Raw genomic sequence first — 27987 nt, forward strand, 5'->3', positions numbered from 1 at the left:
CACAAACGTCTGCAGGATTCAGTTTGCAAAAGCAGAGCTATAGAGACTAGCTGAAGAGGACAAGGACGCTGTCAAGCCTGTTTACTGGGAAACGGCCCCATTTGTGTCCCTCAAGTAAATAGGATCTCAACTGTAAACGTAATTATTGGGTAACTGAGCACCCTAGACAACTGCAAGAAGCTGCGGTCACTTTCACTCCTCTCCGAGCGGGATCTTCCTCCTCCTCGCGGCGCGAACTGGCTGGTTCGTCCGCCTGCGCAGCGCACTTGCGTTCGCCGACTCCTTCTTTCAGAAACGGCGATGCTAGGCCGATGCGTGCTGCAGCCTAACGGTAGAGCGAAATGAGCGGTTGTTCGCAGCTTTGAACAGCTATTCCTTATGGGTGAGAGAGAAAAGTGGCACCTACTGTAGCAAACGGCAGCCCAATTTATATGCGGGCTGTTCGTCAACCCACCTGTAGCCTCCAAAATGGATAATTTAGGGCGTAAACCGTGGGAGGGGTAGGGCTTTTTTCCTGCCTAAAAATACGTAGAATTGCGCCCCCAGACGTTCCGAAAGAGGCAAGCACCGGTTTCCCCACGAGACTTCCAACACTTTTCCCGTGCTAGTCATTTTCGGTGGTCCGACTCTTGATGTGCATCAAGGCTACGATCCTCTTCCCCTTTACCTGGGAGTAGGACCCATTAATTCAGTGGCATCTGATCCGACATGTTCCCGTCTTGCACGATGCGCGCCACGCTACTCCCAACTCGCATTCCAAAGTGGGTGGAGTGGGAGGAGCCAAAGGGAGAAAAGAACCAGCCGGCGAGGTGCGCAAAGGGAGTCGGGAAAAGGTTTTATATCCGGGAATTTTGGGCTACAGGCCCACCGACAAAATGGCGGCCCGGAACTGAACCCCGAAAAAGGGGGGGTGGAAAAGAAATTGCGGGGGGAGGGGACGAGCTGCTGCCATTAACGCAGGGGACCGGAGTCTTGTAGGCATTGTAGGGACGTGCAGACGCCCACCTGAAAATCCCGGATTTGAGGCGCTGTCACCGCCGCCTCTCCTCCAGGTGGGTAGGAAGGTTTGGCTCCAGCTCCGCCTCAGGGAAGGAAACTTGGTGGCTACTTAATAGGGAAGGCCCTGCACGTAACACGCCTTGGCCTGGGGTATTACAACGTTCCGCTATCTTGACAAGAACGGTCCTGCCTGCCATGTATATGAAGCGTCCCCCCATTTTAAAGGGTTACTTTGCTTCCATGCGGGTTCCGCACTTTGACTGGTTCCCGGCCTTTAGCTGTCCTAAGGTTTCCGTACTCAGGACTATCCATTCCTTTGTACCTGGACCGCCCCACACCTTATTTCAGGTTCCCACCCCGTGGTATCTTTTATTGTAGTATTGTAACTTTTAAGAAATTTCGTTGTTCTATTCAGTTTTTCTATCCGGTAATCCAGTTTTCAAGTCAGACCTCACTGTATTCCTTGATGTTGGTGCTTTCCTTTGTTCTTGAGTTTTTGTTGTAAGAAGTGGAAGAAAGTCAGAACTGTTCGGGAACCTTGTTTGTAATGTTCTCTATAGTAGCCGATTCTGTTTTACACGTTTAAAATAACGATGAGGTGAAGACAAAAGAATGAACATTAAAGTAGAACAGTGATTGCTGCAATGTTATTGATTAGTGCCATAACATAAAAAATATTCTGTAACTATCAGAATGACATGCTTTTCTCCATTAGATTTCTTTATTACAATGAAAAAAAAAGGTAGTCAACTTTAGGAATATCATTTTTCTGATATGTATGTTTGAATTTAACTAATAATGTTATGTACCCTTATTTATTATGTACCGTGATTGATACGTTAAAAAAACCTTTAAATAATCTGTAGTTAGCTTTTAAAAAGTATATATTAACTATAATTCCATTTTCAATTGTGTGGAGTCAACAATTTTCATTATTATGTTTATTGCACATTTAAAATCCTTTTATATATTGTACAATAATAAAGCAGGTGTAACAGCAAGAGTTAGAAAAGAATGGAAAATAAAACAGTTCAGGTACATCAAGTTTACTTAAGGAAAAAAAATCTATTTACAGAAGGTGAGCATCTAGCAACCTAGGGGCTTGTTTGTGGGTGGGGGTTGGTGGCTTTGATTGCTTAACAATGTTCCTGAAAATGTGGTGGTTCTGAGGATATAAATACTATTTCAAGGAAAGAAGTCCAGGTTAAAACCGTCATATAAGTAAAATGTCTCTTTCGTCCACAAAATTCATGGTGGTGTTTTGGTATTTATGAACTGCTACATTTTTGGAATTGTTTCATTCAAATACTCCTAAATACAATATTATATCCATTTATTCACAAGTAAGTCTCATGGACTTAAATGGATTTAACTACATTTAACTCTTAAATGTGTACAAGATGGCCATTTGGGGCTACTATTGTATGCATATTTAATTAGAAGTAAGCCCTATTTAACTCACAAATATGACCAAGTAAACAAAGGCTGGATCTGTATACTGTTATAGTTTCAACTTGGTTTTACCAAATAAAACATAATTATTGTTTGTAACATTTGCTACAGATTTGTGGGGCTGAGTAGATGTATCTCCACCTCACTACTTCCCCATTTTGTTGCCTTCTTTTTCTGTGCCCTATCCACACTGAGGCCCAGAGGGAGAGGTGAGTAGAGGTTATTGTTCCTTCTTGTTCCTGTCTCTGCTTGCTCAGTTAGAGCAGGTAGAGTCAGTGACAGCAGGCACGAAGAGCAACAGCCATTGGGCACCATGGGTTGGTAGCAAGCACAACACTGACACACAGCAGCTCAAGAAAGCCATTCTGTGATGCTATTTGAGTTGTTCATGGTCTGAAAATAGTTTAAAGCTAACAACTTTTATTATATTTTTAATGTGCTGTTGTAAACCGCCCAGAAAGCTTCAGCGGTTGGGTAGTATAGAAATAAACAAACTTCAAATGGGGAGAAGTTCTGATCTTTGAAAATAATTGGTAAGTAAAGTCAAATGAACTTTAGCTACAATGACCTAGTTTGCATGATCAAAACAACACACTATGGGTTATTTAAGGCATGGTGGGCTATGGTGTTTGCCAAGTGGGATCTGTCTATTGTTGAGCCTGGCTTTTCTTATTAAGTCATGCAAACGTAGGGACTCTGGTTTGTGCAAGGGTTCAAACTACTAACAACCCTTACATAACCCCATAGTCCCAGGGTTTGTATGACAACAGGCGACAGCCAGATGTTGGCTATTCAGAATGGCTGGTGGCATGCGCTGCAGCTCACTATGGGTTAAATAAGCCACACTGGAATGTTCAGTCATGCAAAGCTATCCAGTGCCCCTTTTGGCATAGTATGCAAGGCATGTACAGTTCTGGTACTGCAAGTGCTTCACTCATTAAAACTGAAGAACTTTAAAAAAAAGAAAAGCAAACTGTAAGCCTCTTTGTAGCAAATTGTTATAAGTTAGTGGGTATACTTTAAAGACTTCTAAAAGTGAAGAGGATTATTCTACTAACCAGTAAACTGCTTCTTGCCATACAAATAAAATTACATTTTCAAAACTTTACCATATGGTACAACAAGGAGAGGCTGTGTAGCAAACCTGATAAGTGATACAGGAATCATATAGCACCTTTCATTCTTGTTCACTTTACTGTTTGTTTATTTAAATTTATATCCTGCTATTCCTCAAGAATGTGCCTGTGATAATTAACAATTGATTTTAAAGTGTACTGGTATACTTTGGATTGTACATTTAAAAAGTGGCATTCTGTTAAAGTACTACTTCCACAGTCAGATTAACTGTCAAAGGAAAATATGTCTGTTGATATGAACTGAAGTAGCTTGGATCTCAACTGTTGCACTGTAACATAAAATTAGGAGATACTGTTTGGTACTTCGAACATTAACTTCCTTTGGACTTTTAGACAATAACTGCAGTTCAGCATATGGATTCTGTCCTCTCTATGTAATCCCATATACCTACTATAACTGGACACAAAATAACAGCATGAAATAATAAGAGTTCTATGACATGAAGGCATGATTTGGTTTTTGCAGTGACAGAATAACTAGCAGCAGTGAAGATATGCCAGTAGTGAGGGTTCAGTATGAACTACCTGTTATTCAAACAGGAAAAGTTAGCAGTTTCTGATGGCTGATGTGTAGTGACTTGCTTACTGTGGTCCAATGATACTAAATGTGTGTAAATTTGTGCTATGGTAGGTAACAAGGCTTATTAACTAAGTATAATAGTTTCTAATGAAGTAACAATGGATTTTATTTATTTAGGTTGGCTGATCAAGGTCTGGATGAATGTTTGTACTACTGGAACCAAGGTCAACAAGGAATTTTTAAGTTTCCATCCAATTTACTTTTGAGTATATTGAAGGTACATCTTTGTTAGAGGTTATACGGTTTCATGAAGAGAAGTGAGAAGCCAGAAGGATATAGACAGATGAGGCCTAAAACTTTTCCTGCCAGTAATTACACTGGCAGCAGTCGACAAATGTTACAAGAAATAAGAGAAAGTCTTAGAAATTTGCCAAAACCTTCTGATGCTGTAAAAGTTGAGCAAAATATTGGTAAAATATCAGCTGAAGATCCCAGACAAGGTCGAAATCCTCCTAAATTTGTGACCTACCATAAAGCTTTACAAGAAATCCGAAATTCTCTGCTTCCTTTTGCAAATGAAACAAGTTCTTCAGCAAGAGGAACATCTGAAGTGAATCGACAGATGTTGCAAGATCTACAAGCTGCTGGATTTGATGAGGTAAAAATGCATATCAATGATCATACAGACAGTTTATGAGAAAAACATGAAGTTGAAATCCTAGTGTATGTTTTCCTTGTGATCGGTTGAATTCAGAAAATTCAGGTTTTGCTGCTTCCTGTATACATTTGTAATACAAGTTGAATGTTTTTGTCAGGAACCTAACTATTTAACTAATAGTACATTCAATTTAAAATGCTTAAATATAATTGCCTAATGGTTATTATGTGAAAAATTGTCCCACTGACTTTCAAAATGATTTGCTTGCCTATATTGGTTATGATTCTGGTCCTTTGCCCAGATGTTTCTGACTGCTGACAGCCTCCTATTTGACTGGTTAATGTCATAAATGTTAATGTATTGCTAAAATCCAGCACTAGTACTCTTTTTCGGTGTGTGTTTCAGTTTGGATCTCATTAGTGCATTACATCTATCTTAGATTGCGAAGAGAATTAGTCCTTGTACCTAGCACACTTACTCTCTAAATAGTAATCCACATACTTAATAGTGCTTTTCAAGCTGTGTTCATCAGTATATTAACTAGCCTTTAAGATCAGTGGACAGGTTGTAACACTGCAGATGCCTTGGTCTACAACCCCATAAGCCCCTACATTGGTTTTATTGGCTGCCATGAGCCCTAGCTTGGCTAGGCTAGCTAAGATTCATGGGAGATATAGGGCCAAACATTAGGAGGGTCACAGATTGCTCACCCCTGCTTTAAAATGTCTGTTGGACTTAATTCTGCATGTACATGTTTAAGATTGCATGATAAGTGCTTTTAAAACTTAAACATTTCATATTTCCCTTTTCCAGTTTTATGCAATATACATATATAGATGAACATCTATGTACAAATATCAGTCAGTACATGTGAAATGCATTCATAAGCACATTCAACTTACTAGCAATTATACATAGACTTCAGCAAAAGATATTCAAATATGTACCCATTTGAAGATGGTATCTATATATTTAAATATGGAAATAATTGTTAGGTCCTTAATCCACTGCATTATAGGATGCAAGTGTTTATCTTGTCAGGGTTGTTGCTCTTTTAGCTGTCAAAAGAGCATAGAGAAACTTAAAATAACTTGATTATTTTAACAAATATATTTGAAAAAGTAAATGACTCAGAAGTTTGTTTGGTGAGCAAAAGTCTGATCTTCTGTAACCCCAGCGTGTTCCTACCAATCTTGTGTAGAATTGTCTTGTGGTCAAAATGCATGGTATCCAGTAAGTTCTTCCAACAGATGGAACTCCTTCCATCAGCAAAAAGGAGATGAAAATGATTCACCCTTCCCCTTGCAGGCCCCAATGTGCCCTTAAAATCTGCTGTGGAAATTTTCCGGTGGTCCAGGAACAAGAAGTGCAGGATGAAGAATAGATATTCCTATTGCATGAATAGACTTCTGCTCATGCAACAGTGGATTTCGCCCAGTAGTATGCTTTCTCTTAATCTGCTATTTCTCTTTTATGTTGGGTGCCTTATTTCTTACAGGACAGTGAGAAGCAGTTTCTTTAAATCAGGGAAGGGGTATATGTAACCCTCCAGAGATGGCTGTACTGCAGCTCCTACCTTCCCTCACCTTTGACTAATTGCTGGCAGGAGCTGATGGCAATTGCAGTTCAGCACAACACATTCCTCACCCCTGCTGTAAATTATAGGCACAGCAAATAGGAAATAGGCACTAGCAGCTGAAAAATCATTCAACAAGAACAAAACCAGAATCTTGTTCTTATGTAACTATTTCTTGAGCTTTAGGATAATATTTATTGATTTATTATTTCAGTTAGCTCTTAGGCATTTTACAACAAATCCTAATATTTCTAGAAAACCTTAGTCTAGTTATAGTAGCTAGCTAACAGTTTCATGTATTTTATTAGTGTGAGGAAACCAAGAAGTTTAAATGCAATGAATTGCAGAAGACTATTTCTGAAATCTATCAAAGCTAATTTTTTGATAGATTTCAGAAAACATTTGAGGTGTTGTTGGCTTTTGTAGAGTTTGCTGCAATTTGTTACAAACTTTATGATGGTTTTAATTGTTTCATTTTTTGTTGCTTTCAACAAATAGGTTGGTGTGTGCAGTTCTTACAGTAGGCATGCATTCAGTTTCACAGGAATTGAATGCTGGGCTTTTATACCTAGGACTACTGTGCTTTGGATTTATATATGGAAGAGACTGAGATCTAGAGGTGACCACTTTCACCATTTCTCTTGCACTCCCTGGGCCACTTAGTATGCCATTCTGGAGACTTCCTTGACCCCTCTGGAACAGCTTTTCATAGGGCTGAAGCAGGAGAATTGGCAAAAACTGCCTTCCTTACCTTTTCCAGCAGGAGAATTCTTTGTTCAGAACTCTGTATATGCAACTCAGTGATTCCAACAATCAACTCCAAAATTCGTCCATGCCAACTAGGCTAAAAGGGGTTGTATGAACAAACTAGATTTAAATATATTCCAGTAGTAAATGGTTGTTTTTAATACTGTTTTGTTGTTTTAAAAGCTAGATTTAAAAGTCAGAACAAAGAAAAGCAGGCAATTAACAAAAATGCAGTCAAATTATAAGGCTTTATGAGGCTTACAGGATAAAAATCCATTTTCATATGTATTTTCTTGAAAGTTTCTTTCCCAGTTTTGTTTTGTTTTACTAATGATTGTTAGTCTCCTTTTCCCCCTTTCACTGCAATTTACCTGGAGTCTTCCCTATAGCTTCTGTTTATAGCATTCCTTTTGTGTATATTAGCATTCATTTTATGAAGCGGCTCTATGTCTACTTTTCTTTTTCTGACTTTTGTCTTCCTTTTTCAATAACTGTTTGTCTTGTTGTCATTTCTCACAAGATGTTTCCATGAATAAATGAAACACATTTATATATTGCCTTTCACCCCCAAGTTGCTCATAGTTTTAAGTTTAACTTACCTAAAATCGAACTATATGTCTTTGCCCCTCTTTCTATGGATGTACTGTTTTCTCTTGGTAATGATACCATCTTACTTTTCAGGTATAGAACCTAGGAGTCCTCTTTGACTTTTCTTTCTCCCTTTTCTGTTGTTCATGCTATTGCAAAAAATCTTCATATTTAAACTTAAATATGGCTAAATATTCATGTTTTTCTCCCCCCCCCCCAAAAGTAAAGACACTGGTTTATTGTGTTGCTCTTTCCTGGCTTGCTGAGTGTACTTCTCTTCTGCCTACATTTGCTCTTTCTTCAACTTCAGCCTTTCTTCTTCCTTAACTCTGCTGTTCATTTTGTTCACAATTTTTCTTTGTTACATTTTTTTTCATTGGCTTCTGTTTCCTTTAAGCTTTTGCTTCCTGTTCCTAAATCTCATAGTGCTCTCATATCAATCCTCTCTTCATTTTATTTCCTTTCTTGTGGTTTTCATTCTGGTGATGCCTTTTGGGAAATCCTTGGGTTGCTTCCTCTATTTAATACTACTCTGGATTTTGCCTTACTGCTTTTGGATTGTGAAATAGGGAGGAGGAATTGCAAAGGAATGTGGCAGTTGCAAGACATGTTACTCTTACTTCTTCCAATTTCTTACTTTCTGCCTGCTAGTAATTAGGAAATATTGCTTTGCATGGAAGGGTAATAGCAGAGTTTTATTTTATTTGTAAGTATTTCAAAAATGTTCTGGCCACTGCTAAAGTAATGTTGTATTTCAACTAAACAGGGTTGTTGTGAGAGTAAAATGCAGAGGAGGAGGAAGAGGATCATATACATGTCCTTAGCCTTTTTAAAGGAAGGGTGGGATATAATAAAATAAATCAGGAGCATTTAATTTCAGCATTTCAGGTAGAACCTGCAACAAATATACTGAAGTACATCTTTACCTCCTAATGGAAGTGGTCTGTCAGGAGCATGAGCTGGCTACTCCATTCTTCCCTGGTAGTGCTCTTGTTTCGTTTTGTTTCATTTCATGGCTGGCAGTTAACATTCCATATTTACTGGAGGCCATTCAGGATGCTTAGTCCTCATTGAACTGCTGTTGGGGAGGGCTTTGCAGCAAGGAGGTATTTTTAAAACTTTTGCTTGTACTTCTGCTTACCTTGTGAATTACCCACATGCTGTTTCCTTCCCCTTCTCATTTCTTCATGACTCTGTTTTAGTTCCTGTGCTGTTGACACAGGGCATTAAGTTTGCTCCTAGAAGGAATGGTTGTAGTTCATTCAATATTGACATATTTATATCTTTGAATCCAACTGGAAGTTTGTAGCATATTATTTAAATACTCACAGAATACAGTCTCCTGGCACAGAAATGTTGCACTGTGTTTGAATGTGATGCTTTCAGTACTTTTTGTCATAAGTAAATGGTTTATTCTGAAATCTTTTTTCCACATACTACCTCCCCAAATAGGATATGGTCATACAAGCTCTAAGACAAACCAACAGCCGCAGCATAGAAGCAGCAATTGAATTCATAAGTAAATTGAGTTATCAAGATCCTCGGCGTGAACAAATGGCAGCTGCAGCAGCTAGACCAGTTAATGCAGGCACAAAACCACCAGGTATATGTACCCAATATATTATCTTGAAAAGATAAATGATACTAGTTTCTGGCAGGATAGAAAGGAATAAACTGAAGCAAAATATAGCAACTGGACAGTAAAGACAAACTATTTGAACTCAGTGATTTCATTGGTATATATTACAAATATTTTCATAATATTTGGTGTTCTTCAAATGCTTCTTCAGTTCATTTTGCATACTCAGTGTTTACTATTTGCATTTCCATTTGGCTGGATGGAAGTAGCATTATTTCATATTTCAGAAGAATACTTAATTAAAGCAAAGTTCTTTTTGATATAACTCAGACATCAATCTTATATGCTTACCTGGTAGTAAGCCCCATTGAACAGTGTTGGACTGGCCACACATCCTCGCAGCACTGAACAGCAAATGTGTGCAGTGCACAGACTGCATCTACTTTCTGTAAACAACCTCCAGTCCGGGCAATTGGAGCTTGTCAGCAGAATATGTGAACCCAGACTAATGGGTTGTTTAGGGCCTAAAAATCATCTGGCAATTAATTTAAGAAACCTTGGATCAACCATTGGGTTGTTTAGCTCCTAAAGACTCAATTGGTCTAGGTTTGCACGTCTGATAAGAGGTTGCTTACAGAAACCAGAAGGGATTCTCAGGTGGCACACAACTCCATGGATCGTGGGTTATGTGGCCCATGATTTGGTGCTATGACATGAGAATCAGGTTTGTAACTCTTGCTTCCATGGCTTGCATTACCAGTCTCTTAACCACAATGATAGATCAGCTTTCACTTTAATCTTACCTTATTACAATGGAAACTGTTAAAGGCTTTAGCTTTAAAAACCTTTAAAAATGGAAACTCTGATCCATCATCCACCTTGCTTTGTAAAGAAGAATCAAGTGGGAGAAGTCTGACTTGAAGACATGTATATAACATAACACAACAGGTCAGGTCAGGGTATGGTATGGTATGTTATGAGCATTTATGGTTCAACAAAATGAAACAGGAATTTGGGGAGAATCCAACTTAAATTGATCAATTTTAAGTACCAATTATTATTAATAATATTTCTGTACCATACTATGTTCTCTGGATGGATCACCATGGCAAATAAAATAAAAGATAACAAACATTTTAAAAATAAAATACAGAATTTAAAAGTCAAATGAGCAACCAAATTTTAAAAGCCTATAGCACAATAGGCTTACGTGCACAATTGTGCACTTAAATTTGCACAATTTAAGTCACAAGACCTGTTAAACAGTTGACATAATGCCTGAGTATAATATAAAACTAATTAAATGCCCTTTCATAAAGGACAGTCTTAAGCTTGTGCTGAAAAGATACTAAAATTCACACCAAGTGGGACTCAGTGGGGAGCTTGTTCCATAATGGCGGGGGCGGGGGGGAGCTGTCACTGAGAATGCCCTTCTTGTTGCCACCAAATGAGCCTCCCTTGGAGGTGGCAATCAAGAGGCAGGCCCCAGATTTTGACTGCAATATATGTGTCAATCCAGGCCTTGCACGACTTTGTAGGTTAAAACCAGCACCTTGCATTGGACTCCGGAGTATACAGACAGCCAATGTGAGCGGTCCAAAATTAGTGTCATATGCTGTGACCTTCCGGTCCCTGATATTTGACTGTCACATTTTGCACGAGCTCCTGCATCTAAACTGTCTAAGGGGCAGCCACACATAAAGTATGCTGCAATAATCAAGTTTAGAATTACCAGAGCATAGATTACTGATTTCAGGCAATCCTTATCCAGATAAGGGCATAGCTAGGCTACTAGCCAAAGGCTGTGGAAGGCAGCCTATGCAACTAAGTCTGCAAAGATGACAAAGATGACTCAAGGAGCACCCCTAAATATGAACCTGCTCAGTCAAGGGGACTGTTCCCATCAAGAACAGGTTGAATTTCCTCCAGCAGATCAGAAGAACCATCACTAACAGCATCTCAGTCTTGTCTGAATTCAGCTCAGTTTGTTAGCCCTCATCCTGTCCATTGTTGCACCAGGTTCTGGCTCACATGACATGACAACTGGCTGTGGGTAACCAGGAATGGTGGGTTGTCTTGTTGTGTAAACCTGGAAAGTTTTGTAGTGATGTGGGGCAGACATTTCTCCAATGTTATATTTTTCCATGGAAAATTTTCCACACCATATATGCTTGTATTTGTCCAAAATTGTCTGGGTTGTAATGCAGTGAGTCATGTTGTATGGGCTAAATATAGGATCTGGACTGCCATATGTTACTCTCTACAGGAAGCAAAAAAAACCTGTAGTGCTCAGTTTCCCACAAGGGTACAAAAATACAACCCCTTCCTGTGGTTAATTTGAGCTAAGTCATAATGCCAAAAGATGAGAAGATTAGTGTATGACATCACTATGGTAAAATCATTGAAAGAAGAAAAGCAGTTTGTAACTGTAAATATAACAGGCAGGACTATGTTAACAATCTATCAAGAAAGAAGACTTATTTAATAACATATAGAAACTGTCCTGAGTAAAACAAGACACATACAGGAAGCTGCTACAAAGAAGTAGTGGAATTCATTAACGGAAGCATCCACTTCTGCTGTTTCTGGAAAACACACAACATTGCAGTTTCCTGCAGGGTGGCTTGTTCATGGTTCACATGCCATCTCGACCAGTGGCACGTGAACCATGAACAAGGCAAACCAGTTGCTTGTTATGGAGTTGCTGGAACCATAATGGGTTGTCAGGTGGGTGACAAACCCAGTCATTGGTTTCAAAAAGCCATGAGCAAGCTGCTTGCCAAGAGTAGCAAATACCTCCTGAGCTAACCTGAACCAGTAACAGCTTCCCCACCAACTTACAGGCAGCACAGTGTAACAACCATCACTGCCCCCCTTGTCAACAAGGCTAACTGTGAAGAGAGACTAAAGGCATGAGTGATCTTTGCTCATGAAAGAGAATGGTCAGTAGATAGGCCCCTTTGTGGTGAGATCTTTTAGGGTTTGCAGGGGAGGGTGTCCTCACACTTTTTCACTCATTCCTGAGATTCTAGGTACTTAGGAAAGTAGAAAAGTGCAGGACACCCATTTTACAGGGATATAGAGCTTTGACAGCTCCTAAAATTATGGTTCCTTTGAAAAGGGCTTTTCTGACAGGCTACCTGTGCTGTTTTGGCAGGAACATATGCATCTGTGCCTCTGTAATGTTTTAAGAGTTGCTGTCAACTCTCCAGGATCTTCCATTCTTTTCTGGTTCATAAACTTGAATTTATTTCTTTCCAAAATTAGAGTTATTTTAAATGAATGTTTTTAATCCTCAGATGAATATTTGATATGATCTGCTGTAACTTATAATTGAAGTTGGCTTCTGTTTCTATCAAGCATGTTAGTTCCTGTTTAAAATTTCTGATCTGAAGTAAGAATGCAGTCAGTAGTAAAAAAAATTGTAATGTGGGTATGTTTGTATTTTCTTCAAATTAAAAAAAGCAGGAGGAGTACAACAATCGGTTAACCGCAGACAGAGCTGGAAAGGTTCTAAAGAATCCTTGGTGCCTCAGCGACATGGTTCTGCACTGGGAGATGGCCTCCCTTTTCATTCAGAAAGTCCTATTTCTCAGGCTGATGTAGGAAGACCCTTATCTGGCTCTGGAATTACAGCATTTGTTCAGGCTCATCCTGGCAATGGCCAGAGAGTGAATCCACTACCTCCACCTCAAGTAAGGAGTGTTACCCCTCCACCACCACCTCCAAGAGGAACTACTCCACCGCCAAGAGGAACTACTCCACCTCCTTCTTCCTGGGAAACAAATTCTCAAACAAAACGGTATTCTGGTAACATGGAATATATGATCTCTCGTATTTCTCCAGTACCACCAGGAGCATGGCAGGACGGTTATCCTCCCCAATCTATGAATCCATCATCTATGAATCCTCCTACACAGGGACAAAGAGGCATTAGTTCTGTTCCTGTTGGCAGGCAACCAATAATAATGCAGAGTTCGGTTAACAGCAAATTTAGCTTTTCTTCTGGAAGGGCTGGCATACAAAATGGCAATTGTCAGACTGATTATATTGTTCATCAAAATATTGTGCCTGGAAACTCATCAAATCGTCAACCACCTCCCTACCCAATGTCTCCACCAAACCGGCAAAGCCCTACACCTTTGCAGATGCAAGCAGGGGGACCTGTAGCCCATTCATCACATCCTAGTGGGAACATTCCTCAATCTGTGATGGTACCAAACAGAAACAGTCACAATATGGAACTGTACAACATAAATATTCCTGGAATTCCAACATCCTGGCCCCAGTCATCCTCTGGCAATGGACATGAAATCTCAGCATGGCAGTCCAATATTCCAGTAAGGTCAAATTCTTTCAACAACCCTCTTGGAAACAGACAAAGTCATGCCACTAATTCACAACCTTCTGCCACCACAGTAACTGCTGTTACTCCTGCTCCTATACAGCAACCAGTAAAAAGCATGCGTGTATTAAAACCAGAGCTTCAAACTGCTTTAGCTCCTACTCACCCATCTTGGATTTCCCAACCAATGCAAGCTGTCCAGACTATCTCCTTTCCAGATGGTCCATGTACAAATATGGCAGTCATGCCGCCTACAGCAGAAGCTCCAAATTATCAAGGCCCTCCACCACCTTACCCAAAACACCTTTTACACCCAAATCCATCTGCCACGCCATATGACTCTGTGACAAAACCTGGCAAAGAAGATCAGTCCTCTTTCCCTAAAGAAGAAGATAGTGAAAAGAATGAAACAAGTGAGGCAATAGATAAAGAAAAGAAGCAAATAACGACATCACCTGTCCCTGTTAGAAAAAACAAGAGAGATGAAGAAAGAAGAGAATCTCGCATTCAGAGCTATTCTCCTCAGGCTTTTAAATTCTTTATGGAGCAACATGTGGAAAACATACTCAAATCCCATCAACAACGACTGCATCGTAAGAAACAACTAGAAAATGAAATGATGCGGGTAAAACCATTTAATTATTATCCTTTCTATTTTGCTTCTGTGTACAATGCACTTTACGTTTTTCTAGTATTAACCATTCAAACATTCTGTAAGGCACACAAAGCCCACTATCAGAGATTTACACTCAAATACTATTGTCTACCCAGAAATCAGTTGCATTAAGTTGAGTGGGATTTACTCCAAGACCAAACATTGTTCATCTGCAGACTCTCATGCATATATCCAGTACATATTTGTCACAGTTGCTAAGAATTAATACACAGATATAATTGTTTTATGTTTTCTGATGGTTACAGCAGATCTCCAGATATGTTACGATACCTTATATCTAGCAATAATAGAGGAGTAGGAGATAATTACAGTAGATTTATGCATATCGACTCAGAACAAAATCCCATTGCTCCCAGAGTAAGCTTATATAGGAATGCAATATTAGTTATAAATACCAAGTTTTGTTTTTTTTAAATAAATAATAGGTGTTCATGGACTTGACTCCAGAGGCTAGAGTGCACAAGGCATTTGGCTTCTTTGCCATTTTGTTCTGAAAGGTTCTTCCAACATTCATTAATGGATCAGGGTCAGGGTGCAGAAAAAAGAGAGAGGTAGTAAACCCTTTTTCATGAATGTCTCCATTCAAGAATAGAACCAAGAATCCAAAGAGTAGCCTTTACCATAGATGAATATTATGAATAGCACTAATTAAGTTTTGAGCACACATATTCAAATACTGAATATACCTCCCAGTTGCATCAAAATAACCTACATTTAGAGTCTTAAAGTTAATCTTTACAGATTCGTTGATTTATGTGAAATATGCTGACAAAACAATTTAGTACATTACCTGTACATTACACAAGCAGTCTAAATACTTTTATTGAATGGCAAAGGAATACAGCTCAGTTTGTTCTGGCTGCCCTGCCTAACTTCTTCCATGTGCACAGTTGATTGTTTCAGAAATATTCTGCTAATATTTTTAAATAGTTATTCCTTTGCCAACTAATAATAGTTATTGTGGTTTCTCAGCCAATGACTTGGATCCTGAGAAACCCCCTCTATTACTGAAGGAGGTCTGATCCAGCAGAGGATCCTGCTGGATGGACAGGGAGACACTATTTGCCAGTTTCCTTCCATAACCTCCAGTGAAACTTCTGCTGTCTTCTGAAGGGTCCCTCAGCCCTCTGAAGCAGATTTTCACCTTTTTCCTTTCTTCCATGTTATGCATAGAATTCCAAGTGCAGTCAGAAGCTGGCTGATTCCACATGGTTGTACCAGGGACATAAATATTCATTTGTCACATCAGCAGTTGTAGATTCCAACAGAAGACGCTAATATCATTTTTGTAGCCCCTGCTTGTGACTTGCAAATTGTCATTAGTAGAAATAGAACCTGCTGCCATCTGACAACCATAGGGTTGGATCCAGATCTTTCAGCCTGCGAGGAGGGCATGGCTTCTGTGTTCTGCCCCGTGGGAGGGCACATAGGGAACAGTAGAGAAGGGAAATACATGTAGAAGTTCCATTCCACAAGCATTTTCCTTCTGCTGGCACATCTGAATCTATCTAATGAAATGGGTCTAGAAGTACTAGTAGTTCAATGGATTAGAAGATTTATTACATCATAAAAAGTGTATAATTGAGTATGAAAATTTTCACTTACCTTAATTTGGAAAGGATTTGTTTATGGGTTTTGACACAACAGGGGTGTGTACACAAACCTGTAGAATTCCCTCTGGTTATAAAAACTTGTAAAATAGACATAGAAATGTCAACTTCATGTTATCTCTTTCTAGTTTACAGTGTACTTTCCCTTGAAACTAGAATGCTTTTCTCAGCTTCTGTCCATTCTTTAGAAGTGCCATTTTAATTATTTTCAAAAACTCAGTTAAAGTATATGTTGCTATGAAATAGTAAGCTAACCGATATGTTGTTTGAATTCAGTTTCTTGCTCTATGTGTTCATTCTTAGCCTCTTTCCTTTTCCTTTTCACTTCCACTAACAGCTGATTTAAACTATTAAGGTGTTGGAAGCTTTCCTGACATCTGTAGTCTTCTATACATGGGTAGGCAAGTAAAATTTTGGAGACAAGTATTATCTTTAAAGAATAGCATGGACCCTTCTTGAGGACTCTGCATGCTTACCTGCATTTAAATGAAGCATGTCGTCTTTCACTGTACTTGGATATCTTTATATCGGATTACTAATCTTTACTTGAATGTAAATCTTTTCCTGTTTTATAGCATTTTATTGTTTCTGCTCTGCAATAGCACAGGGACAATGATACAATTACACAATTAAGTTTTGTTTAATTCTACTCAAGTGCCTGGTTCATTTTTTTTTTCCAAATACTTATCTATGGCACATTTTTTGTTTGGAAATTGTGTTTAACAAAAAGCAATTTATACTTATTCTAAAGTGAAGAATAGATGTAGAAATGCTACATTTGGGTTCTTTTAGTGCATTGCAGTCTTGACTAGAGATTACTTTCCTTGTAAATAGAACAAATCTTACAGATATAGCTTAGTTGACCATATGGAAATGTTTCTGTGGAAGAAAGTAGTCAGAACCTTAATTTCTTCCAAACATGTGGCTTCTAGGGTGACAAAGCTTTTGCATTCAGCCTGCCTATTTTCACCAGCCAAGTACCCTGTCAGAACAATTGTCCCTAAATCTTGAGCCTTGTTGTGCATGGCTCTCTGTGTATGGCTTTGTTTATAATAATTTATAATCATTCCTTTTAACCATCCCAAAGACTCCACATTTTGTGTTATACTTTGTTTTCTTTGATCCTAACATGTTACAGTACAAAAACTAAAACAATAAAAAGGGAAGCATTAGTCCCTGTGTAAAGACCAATGACTTTTATTTGCTTATTCTAAATCAGAGCTTCTAATCATTCCCTAAAATAAGTTTTTTTCACTTCAAATTTTCATGTTTGTTGCATAGGTTGGGTTATCTCAAGAGGCCCAGGATCAAATGAGGAAAATGCTATGCCAAAAGGAGTCCAACTATATCCGTCTCAAAAGGGCTAAAATGGATAAATCAATGTTTGTTAAAATTAAGACCCTTGGAATTGGGGCATTTGGAGAAGTCTGCTTAGCAAGAAAAGTGGATACAAATGCCTTATATGCAACAAAAACTCTACGGAAAAAGGATGTGTTGCTTCGGAACCAGGTTGCTCATGTCAAAGCTGAGAGGGACATCCTTGCAGAGGCTGATAATGAGTGGGTAGTTCGTTTGTACTATTCATTCCAAGATAAGGACAATTTGTACTTCGTAATGGACTATATTCCAGGAGGAGATATGATGAGCCTCTTAATTCGAATGGGGGTCTTCCCAGAAAATATGGCCCGGTTCTACATAGCAGAACTGACCTGCGCAGTTGAAAGTGTTCATAAGATGGGCTTCATTCATAGGGACATAAAACCTGATAACATTCTAATTGATCGTGATGGCCACATCAAATTGACTGACTTTGGGCTTTGTACTGGCTTTCGGTGGACACATGATTCCAAATACTACCAGAGTGGTAAGAGAAGCATTTTGTCCAAAACTGGCCTTTTGATGCTAGACTATTAGCATATATAGAAATAAAATGTTTTTTCTTAAAGTGCTTTCTAGCAGGTCCTACTCATTGCTACTCGGATGACGTTCTGGTGAAGTAATGATCACAGCAACACTCATCTCCATTATCCATTAAGATAGGATGCTCCTTGCAACTATGCCAGTCTTCAAAAAATATTAATGAGTACTGCTGAATCATATCAGTTTTAGGAACATATGATGAAAGATCAAGAAAAGGTTATTCCCGTTTTCCCCTCCAAGTGGCTCTTTGGCATGCATACTGTTTTTTATTACTGTAAAAAACACTTTCAAAATAAAAGCAACTTGTGTGTCTATTTAATCCCTGTACACATTTAAAAACAGGAGAAAAATGGAATGTTTAAATTTCCAGATCTTTTATATTTGTTTAGTATTTTTAATATATTTAATTTTGTTCGGTAACTAGTAGTTTATATTCTGTTTTCAGAATTAGCCACTCTGATACAGAGCCTTTTGTGTGCTTCAAAAATGATAATTCCTGTAAAAAAATCTACAAATTGTTTTTCCACAAAACAATTGTGTTAGTTCACCTCTAAATTTGTTGCCAGTCCCTCTTAGTACATTAGTGCCTGAAAAAGGAATAAACAACTCTCTTACAGTTTTAATAACTGCTACAGTTGTAATAACTGCTCTGTCTGATTACTGGTAGCATTAATTTCTTACTGTGAATGTTTCTTCCTGTGACAGACCATATTTATTAAATGCAAAAAATATTTTTAGACACATATGTAAATGAATAACATGAAAACGAATGACAAACATTGTAACATTTTCTAAAACTACATTCAGAAATTTGTCATCTGTTGTACATTACTCTAACTTGTAGCCATGCAGGTATAGTTACTCATTCTTACATACAGAAAAAGAGTGGCTAAATGGGTTAGCCTTGGAAACAGATGAAGCTAAAGAAGCACAGATGATAATCAGGAGACGTAGATAGCAAAAAGAGAAAAGAGCCAATTAATCAAGTGAAATGTTCCATTGTGGATAGAAGGGAGAATTTGTAGTCACTCAGTAAGTAAAAAGGGCACTTTATTAATGCCTTTTATATCTTGTATTTTCCACATTCTTGGACTAAGCCATAACAGTAAAATAAGTTTTGGCCCAAGTTATCTCTCTCAAATTAAAACAAACTGCCTATTAAATTAAAGGGGCTGGATGGGGAGAAGAACTGAGGGAAAGATATTTACTTTTAGGGCCTGGAAGAATTTTGCTGTAAATAAGGGCCAGCTTGTAGAGAAAAGGATGTCTGTAATTTCTGGTCACTTAGAAGGGAAACCACCTATGAAAGACTCCTCTTGTAACTTATATGGACTTACTACAACATGACATTTCAAACACTCTTGTTACATAGATCTAAGTACATCCTTATAAATGGCTTTCAAGCATTCCTTGTTAAAGTAAAATGCTCTCAAACCCAATTTTCTTGGCTTTTTTTCCCCTCCAGACATATTAGAATTTTATCCCTTTTCCTTAAGGAATGTGTAAAGACTTTTAAAAGAATGTACAGGACTTGATTAGCAACTGCGGGTTAAACCTAATAAAAGCACTTGTTTTTTTGCATTATAGGTGATCACCCACGACAGGACAGCATGGATTTCAGTAATGAATGGGGAGATCCAGCAAGCTGTAGATGTGGAGACAGGCTAAAGCCACTTGAACGTAGAGCAGCACGTCAGCATCAGCGCTGCCTTGCACATTCGCTTGTTGGTACACCAAATTATATTGCACCAGAAGTATTGTTGCGGACAGGTAGATAATTCTGTTACTTCCACTCCTCAGTGAAGTAAATTGACTGTTAATTTCTGAAAATGATTACTCCCCCAAAGCAGACTGATCTATGAGAACCATAGTCTTACAAGACAGTTGCATCGAACTCTTGCAATGTGTTTAGCACGGTAATGCAAATATTTTTTTATTGGCTTGTACGTTTTAACATTCCAGCCAACCAGATTCACAGACTCCTCAGTTTGTGACAGAATCCTGTTAAATAAACACTTTCTTTTGAAAGCGGGTGACCCTGAGAATATTAATTTATATAATAATGATTACTGTCACTCAAAAAATACAAATAAAATTTGGGATTAATGGATAATCTCTTGGATTTTATTAAAGTTCTTGTACCTCTTGAAATATAACTTGGACATTTGCAAAATTTTTCAGCATAATGAAATACTGTATTTCAAATATATTGTGATACTTTATGGTCTTAAATATTACATCACTTTTTACATTTTTATTGCATATAGCAATGTAACTATTCTGCTACATAGTGGTTACACTGGATTAATTTGTATGCAGTCTTTCCACAAAAGAAATTATACAGAAACAATAGTAGCAATGCATAGTACTAGCATCAATTAGCAATTCAGTAAATTGATAGCAATTCATTTCAGGAATACTTAACATTTCAGGAATATTTCAATAACAATTTATAGAAAATACTTAATGATGTTTAAAAAAAACCCAAAAAACTGCATATATATTAAAATGTGTAATACAAAAGAAGCATTAATGGCTAATCCCAAAAAACCAAGCAAGCTGCCTTGGTCACCTGCCTCGCAATTACCTGGGGTAGACCTCACTATGCCCTTCCTAACACTAAGGGCATATCAGCATACCTTTCCTATCCTGGGAGTAAATGGGATTGCAATTTCTTTTTCTATAATGGCAGTCTCATTCTTTTCTCCCCAGCCCCTGCCCACAGTTCTACCAGCAGCCTGTTTTTGAAGGTTTCTGGACCAGAAGGGCTGAGCATACTGGTGAAAACCACTGTGTGGGAGGAAAACCATGCAGCTAGAATTATTCAGCCTTCACCCAGGCAGTATTCTGGTTCAGTAATAGCAATCTTGGATTAATTTTTGAAGAATAATCTTTGACAAGTACATTTAAGAGTTACATGTAGTAGAAAAATGAAAAATGCAATTTTATAAATTAACTGCTACTTTTTCAAAACAAATCCAGAACCTTTATTGATTAACAGTTGAATTTCCTTTTTCAGGTTATACTCAGCTGTGTGACTGGTGGAGTGTTGGAGTGATTCTTTTTGAAATGTTAGTGGGACAGCCTCCTTTCTTGGCACAAACACCATTGGAAACACAGATGAAGGTAACAGAAAATCTAGTGTCAAAGTTGTTCTAGAAGTGGTTCAGAAATCACATTTTGACATGTTATTTCTCTTTCTTGTTCACTAACTACAAGAATTACTCTACACTGAAATTAGAAGAACATTTTTGTCATGCTTCTTTAGAGATTATTTGTAATTTCAGTGTCATTTTGCTTGGTAGAAAGGTGAATATAAATCATATAAGTAGGCCTGAGCAGATGCCTTCTTTGGACAAGGGGGAGATAAATAAATATGGAGGATATAGCTCACTCTGCCTATATCCTCAAGTAGGGCTTTGATGCTCAGGGCTGCAAAAGTAACAACGCTGCTCACAGAATGCATTGTGACCACACCAGCAGGAGTATTGGACTATTTTTCCTATGAGCCTGAGCATCTGTTCCCCTTAGAGCATTGTAGATAGACCCTGGGGACATAATAGATACTGAACTGGTGTTATCGTTTTTTCCTTATGGTGGGAAAAATTTGGGTAAAACCAGAAACAATCTCCTGGGATTTGGAAAAAAACTTATATTAAGAATTAAGCCTATCCTTAAGGAAGTACTCCAACCCTTTTGTCATAGACAACACAGTTATTTTCTGTTGGAACCTGTCAGAAGTCCTCTGCCAGCTTTTGATAATAGAAGAAAGAGTGCCCTAAGGAACTTGGCAGAAGCATGACTTTCCCCATGAGCTCCTTCAGTGGAACAATGCATGGTGGTGGTCCAGTTCATCTGTGGAAGTGGAGGAGGAGGAGAGAGTCTTCCTGCAGGAATCTTGAATGTGTTGATGTCCACTGAGAGTTAAACCAGGAATTCCTGCTAAAGCAGGAACACGCATGCCATCATGGAATTGGCTGCTACTGAGTTAATGGGAAGAGATTAGGATTTATGGAATTGGCATGGCTATGTCATCCTCTCTCATTTTTATCAAGAGATTCCCCAGTATCTTTGGGCACCCAAATTGAGATATATATGCTGCTGTTAGGTAGTCAACAGCAGGAATTTTGGGTGTGTTCATGAAGGCAAAGTACTAAAGTGCTTTGGTAGCACTGTCAGATCATTTTTCTTCCTGGATATTGATCCTGACCACTGAGAGGAAAGCACATCTCAGAGCTTTCCTACTTTGCCCTTTATTACCTTCTTTGTAGCTGTTAGGCTAAAGAGATTGGAATGAATACCTGGCGAGGATGAATACCTGGTTTCTCTAAGACAGGGGTCCTCAAAGTTTTCCACCAGGGAGCCAGTTGAAAGCTGGAGGTGCTGAGCGCGGGGCAGAAAGGTGGTGCTGGCAGTGTGCGCGAGTGGGGGCAGTGCGTGCGGGTGTGTGTGCTGAGGCGGGGTGCATGGCAAGGTGAGGCGCGGGCAGGGGCGGGCATGCGCTGCAAGGCGGGTGCATGAGGCAGCAGCTTGCTTGGAGATCATTTTCTCTGAGCAAGCAAACCGCTGCCTCCCCGCGTGTGGGGCAAGGTGGGCGGCTGCGGGCGCGGGCGTGTGTGTAGCAGGTCCAAATGGGCATGCCGGGCTGGAAAAATGGGCATGGTGGGCCGGATCCAGCCCCCCAGGCCGTAGTTTGAGGACCCATGCTCTGAGAGTTTTCCCGCATGACAAGATTTTGATAATGATTTCAGGGTGTGTGGGTGATCCTCACCCTTGAACTGAAAATCCCTTTGAAGGGGGTGTATGCTAGTGCTAGTGTTTGTGTTTTGTTGATTGTGTAGTAGGAGCATGAGAATCAGGAATAATTCATCTCTAAGTCATTGATGTCACCACCTTTTTTCCTTATGAATGGCGAGCTCCTTTTTCACTAGCAAAACAAGTATGTCTCTTTGATCACTGTTGTTTTTTTAAATCTACCAAAAGAGCTCTAGATTCTTCTAAGGTGAGGCAGGAAACTGGATGATTTTGTTAGGGGCTTTATTCACCATCTTCCTGTTATCCATGTCTTCTGTGGGAATGGTGCCCCCCTCTTGAGTAATCATGTGGCTGACATAGCTAGAGTAGGCATGGTGCTCAAGCCTTCTGTTTTCAAGCTTCTTTTCTTGCTGTTTGAGGGATATATTGTCTTCCTGCAAGCTACCCCTTGCTAGCCTCATTCACCAGGTAAAGTATTGCTGTTGAAACATTGCCTTTCCTTCCTTTGGAGAAGAGCACTTGTTGTGCTTGCCACCTGCTGGGCCACCGCAAGAGGGAACACCAAGGAGGCAGCAGTATATTCCAGAGCTCAAGGAAGGGCACACACTGGCCATACTTCTCGACTCTTACAAAGAGCAGGGTGAAGAAAATTAGATGGTGTAGAAGGCAGAGCCAAGGCTAAAAGGACCCTCCTCCTTAGGAAGTGTTTTTTGTTTGGTCGGTTGATTGTTTGGGTTTGGGGTGGGAGGTTGGTCTGCCTTCTTCTGGAAAGAGTAAACCGTTTTTTCCCCTCTTCCCTGCTGACCGAGAACATGGAACTCTTATTTCTTGTACTTTGGGCTCCTTCCCCACACACATGGTCATGGCTCTATAACAGTATTTACATATTTACTTCAGCTATGTTTGTGCCAGTACTCCAGAAATTCATTTACCAATGATATTAAATTGGTTTGTGTTTTTATTGGTTGTTATTTTTTGTATTGTATATATTTTCAAATAAACATAATATCCTGATTTTGTTTTGAATAAGTATATCTTATTCTGCATTTTGCCTTTTTTAAAAAATAAAGGTTATCAATTGGAAAACATCCCTGCATATTCCACTGCAAGCAAAACTAACTCCAGAAGCATCTGACCTTATTATAAAGCTCTGCCGAGGACCAGAAGACCGCTTGGGCAAGAATGGTGCAGATGAAATAAAAGCACATCCATTTTTTAAATCCATTGATTTTTCAAGTGATCTGCGGCAGCAGCCTGCTTCCTACATTCCTAAAATTACACATCCTACAGACACATCAAATTTTGATCCAATTGACCCTGATAAATTATGGAGTGAGGATAAGGAGGGGAATGTAAATGACACACTTAATGGGTGGTATAAAAATGGCAAGCATCCTGAACATGCTTTTTACGAATTCACATTTCGAAGGTTTTTTGATGACAATGGTTACCCATACAGCTATCCAAAGCCTATTGAATATGAATACAGTAATCCTCATAGATTGGAGTTGCAGTCAGATGAAGATGATGAGAGAATGGATAGAGAGGTCCAAAATCACGATCTAGTTTATATCTAGTAGAGAAGGTGCAATTGAACCATTCTTTGCAATTTCTCAGTTCTGTGCTGCAAGAAAACATGAAATACTATTTCTGCACATGTGGGGTAGAGAGAAAAGAAAGTGTGATTATTGTTCGAATAGTTTTCCACTGTAATTTTTATGCCCACCAAAAACAAGTCCCTTTTCCAAACATTAATTTATTCTAGCATTGTTAGTAATTAATACAGAAAACAGTAATGTTAGGAAAATAAATTATAAAATTAAGGTTGTTTTATATAGTGTTAAGTAGGAAATAGAGACTTCTTTAGGAAATGATATGCTTGTCTATTTGTACATAAACTACATAAATTCTCCCACAATTTTGCAGTGGAATTTTTCCCTTGTGACCGAATATTATACATGCCTGCATTTCCTAATCTGGCAAATGCTTTATCTGACTATTCACCATACAAAGTCCCAATTATAGATGAGACTGGAGAGAGTAAACTGACCTGCTATGGCTTCCAACTTTGGAATAAGAAAGTATATGGCTGTAGTCGCAAACTCACTAATGGGTGAACCCTCCTAAGCTTCTGTGTGAAAATACATAGGGTTGTTTCTTCTGACAGTAAATGATTTCCATATGCTTGCTTATTTTAGTTCTGCTTAATAGTTTGTGAAGCATAACTGGGTTTGTGGTGCTATGCAACAACTCCAAATTGAGGCTGACTTTGGTATGTGTGTGGGCATGGGGATGAAGTGAGAATGGTCTGTCACAAACCATAATCAAAAATAAACGTTGAAAGGCATGTGTTTGTTTTCCCATGACTTCTAAAAATGCTTGAGTTCCTGCAATGTTTAGTTGCTAAGATCCTTACACTATCCCAGTATAGATCAGTGAGAAATCAATGAGAAATGTCATAGTTAATCCACCTGCAATTCTATTATTAGTATCCTGGTGCTGTATCATTCCAATCCAAAGGCCTTGTTTCTAAAACAAGTTGTTACATCCTGTGCTCCCATATTAACTATTTTGGAATGAACATCTCTGCTTACTGGGGATTCAATGTTTTAAACTGATTCTGTGAGACGTTTAAAGTTGTAGCCTCTTGTATTTGTATCATAAGCATAACATGCTAAATCATGTTTATAGTATTCAGGCAACTTCTGTAAGATCCGCTTGCATCTTGACAAAGAGAGAATACTTGCCTCTTGAATGGAGGGTCCATATTTCTGATGCAGGAAACTTACCTGTAATTACTTTGAGCTACTGAGCAAGATAAATAGTGCTTACTTCCAGGACTAGCTACTTTGAAATAAAGGAAAATGGCAGATCATTTATCTTTTGCTTGTTTTTAAGTGCAGTTTTCTCCGTTAACAGTGAGTCTAAACTTACTCATTTTCTAATAGAGATGAACAAATGATTAAGACTTTAAGCTGCCTTTTTAAGCCTGTATGCCAGCATTCCTGTTTTTGAAAAATTAGCAAGCTCAACATTCTGAGCTTTCTGTTATAGTATGTATATAGTTCTAGGGTTCTGAAAAATGATTTGTTTGTCAAATCCCCTTCCTTGCTTAATTCTTTGCAATGAATTATTTATTATTTATTGTTATGCTTATATGCCCTGCTTTTCCAGTGGGAAAAAATAACTCACCAGTAGCTTCCAAGTAAACTTTCATTCAAATAGCCTTTTGAGGCTGAACCTGATTAGTTTCAACAGTAGAATTGTATCATGTGCCTTCAAAGCATTCTTTGAACCACTTAATTTTTTGACCAGATACTCATGTGAAAAACATACTAGTCTGATGTTTTTAAAAAGACATTAGTGCTTTGTAGGCCCAAGGTAAAAAAGATTAAATATGTACCCTTTTTCAAGAAATGTTTCAACACTTCCACCATTTACATTCTGCTTCGTACATTGGCTCCATGCATATGTCCTATATATAGTGAGTATAGGAGACAGCTCATGCACTCTTTCTCAATGTATGTAAAGTTCTTAGGGTGAAACAGGAAATTTTGTTCACGCACAGTTTAGCACAGTCACATTATTTTGTAGTACTTGGGAGCAAATCTTAGGTTCTATGTAGGGAGCCAAAGTGTGAACCAGATCTTAGAATATTTAACATTGCAAGTGGGGGAAGAGGCAGAGTGTAGTTATTCTGACTGTTTAGCTTTGTTTTTGTAAAACAAGTTCAATTTTAAAAGGATTTTGAGGATTGTTCTTTTATTAATATTTAGGAGTTCCAGTTAAACTGGCAAGTTATTATATTTGTCCTGCAATAAAATATAATATATTCCTGGTTAAAGCCAGATAACTTTAATCTATTTGCAGGTAAGTAGATATGTGAAATTGCTTTGTAAATTTAAGAACAAACTTTTCTTCATCTAAACTCATTGAGTACAATCAGTTAAGCACACCTTACATTGAGAGCAATACATTTTAAGTGCACAGGAGCATTTGAGGCCCATGTTCATTGAATTTGAGCCCTCTTCAGTTTTATGGATTATGCCTATTAACATTTTTTTAGTGGAGGAGTAGCAGTTCACAAATATATTCTATACATTTCAGATTGTTTTAATCAAGCTTGTTAGTATTGATATGCAGAGTTTTGTGTGTGATGTAACTCTGCCATTTTGGAACATTTAACAGATAAAATTCTGCACCACTTATTCTCCACTGGCCATCCTAAACATTCAAGTGAACAGTATTTGTTTATTGTGGAGAAGGGTGTTCAGAGGCCTCATAGAAAAGTAGACTATCATACCCACAGGATATGCTTGAGTTCCCATTTTCATTTTGCATATTCATGCCATTGATGAACCAACCCTATTTCAGTTGTCAGTCTGTTCAAAGTAATCTAGTGTGTATCCAAGATGTGTTGCAGTATGCACAATCTACTTGTTTTCCTGCATGGATGTTTCAAGTCTTCTCTGAGATTTTAGTTTTGCAGTATAATTTCTATTTTGCAGTTGGGACCAAACAAAATAAGGAAAAATGTAAAATTGCTCCCCATTTGTTTCTGAATAAACTGTTTTCATTTAAATATTTTAAACAACATTGCTTTCCTATTTCCACATATATACATATGCACTGTATTTATAAATGTTCTGTAACCATGTAATTTTATTGTAAATACTATGGTACTGTTCAGTTACTTTCTATCCTAGGGCAGGCCCTCTTGCTGGATCTTTTTTACCCAATTTGTAACAGAACCTATAGAATGTATAACTAAAATTTCAATTTTTTAGATTTAAAAAAAAAACTGCTGTTGCAATGTGCAAAGCTGTGATAGAGAATGAGTTCTTTCAACTTTGTTAATGCTGTACATCTGATAGAGAATGCAGTGTGAGTGGGTTAATAGATGTTGCTGCTGTTATGCAAGGTACCAATTAAATTTTGGCTGCAAATAACTGGTTTTTGAAATGAGACGTTTGCTTTACTGCAACCAAAGTAAAGCAATGTTAAGTCAACATCTGATAGTAGAACTTTGGAACAACTTAAAGCTGCAATCCTATGCACTCTTACCAGTAAGTAACTGCCATTGAGCTCAATGGAGCTTACCTCTGAGTAGACATATATAGGATTGCACTGCAAGAGACCCTCCTGTGAAAGGCACTATTCAAATTTACTTTTATATTACATTTTGTATATATGCCTTTTTTACTGTAAACATTTGTCTGATAAACCTACTTTTGTAAAACTGAACTAGCTTGAGAGAAGTGCCTTCACAGACAGTATAACTAAATCATATTTGCATATTTCTGCATATAATAACTATTTGGTAATCTGTTAAATTCTTCGAGTGTCTTATGGATTTCTTTCCGCTTTTTAAATCAGTTTTCTCTAGTGTACTATTTTCTGAGATAATAAAATTGAAATTCAATGAA

General features: G+C 38.3%; 1 protein-coding gene across 6 annotated transcripts; it reads left to right on the forward strand.

Annotated features, from left to right (window-relative positions):
• The first annotated feature begins 852 nt into the window (after positions 1-852).
• On the forward strand, positions 853-27987 carry LATS1 (large tumor suppressor kinase 1). 6 transcript variants are annotated; one of them, XM_044422898.1, is made up of 9 exons: positions 886-1052; positions 4285-4384; positions 4693-4765; positions 9129-9279; positions 12721-14225; positions 17168-17750; positions 19394-19576; positions 20826-20932; positions 23632-27987. In XM_044422898.1, exons 3-9 carry the CDS (start codon positions 4730-4732, stop codon positions 24136-24138), a joined length of 3072 nt encoding a protein of 1023 aa, XP_044278833.1. In that variant the 5' UTR covers positions 886-1052; positions 4285-4384; positions 4693-4729; the 3' UTR covers positions 24139-27987. The 6 variants fall into 6 exon arrangements, 5 of the variants coding, with proteins under 5 accessions (XP_044278808.1, XP_044278825.1, XP_044278842.1 ...); XM_044422873.1 differs by having other exon boundaries at positions 853-1052; positions 4285-4765; XM_044422890.1 differs by having other exon boundaries at positions 853-1052; positions 4285-4765; positions 12724-14225.

Source organism: Varanus komodoensis, unplaced genomic scaffold (genome assembly GCF_004798865.1).
Source record: "Varanus komodoensis strain SLA01 unplaced genomic scaffold, ASM479886v1 scaffold1, whole genome shotgun sequence".
Taxonomy (NCBI): domain Eukaryota; kingdom Metazoa; phylum Chordata; class Lepidosauria; order Squamata; family Varanidae; genus Varanus; species Varanus komodoensis.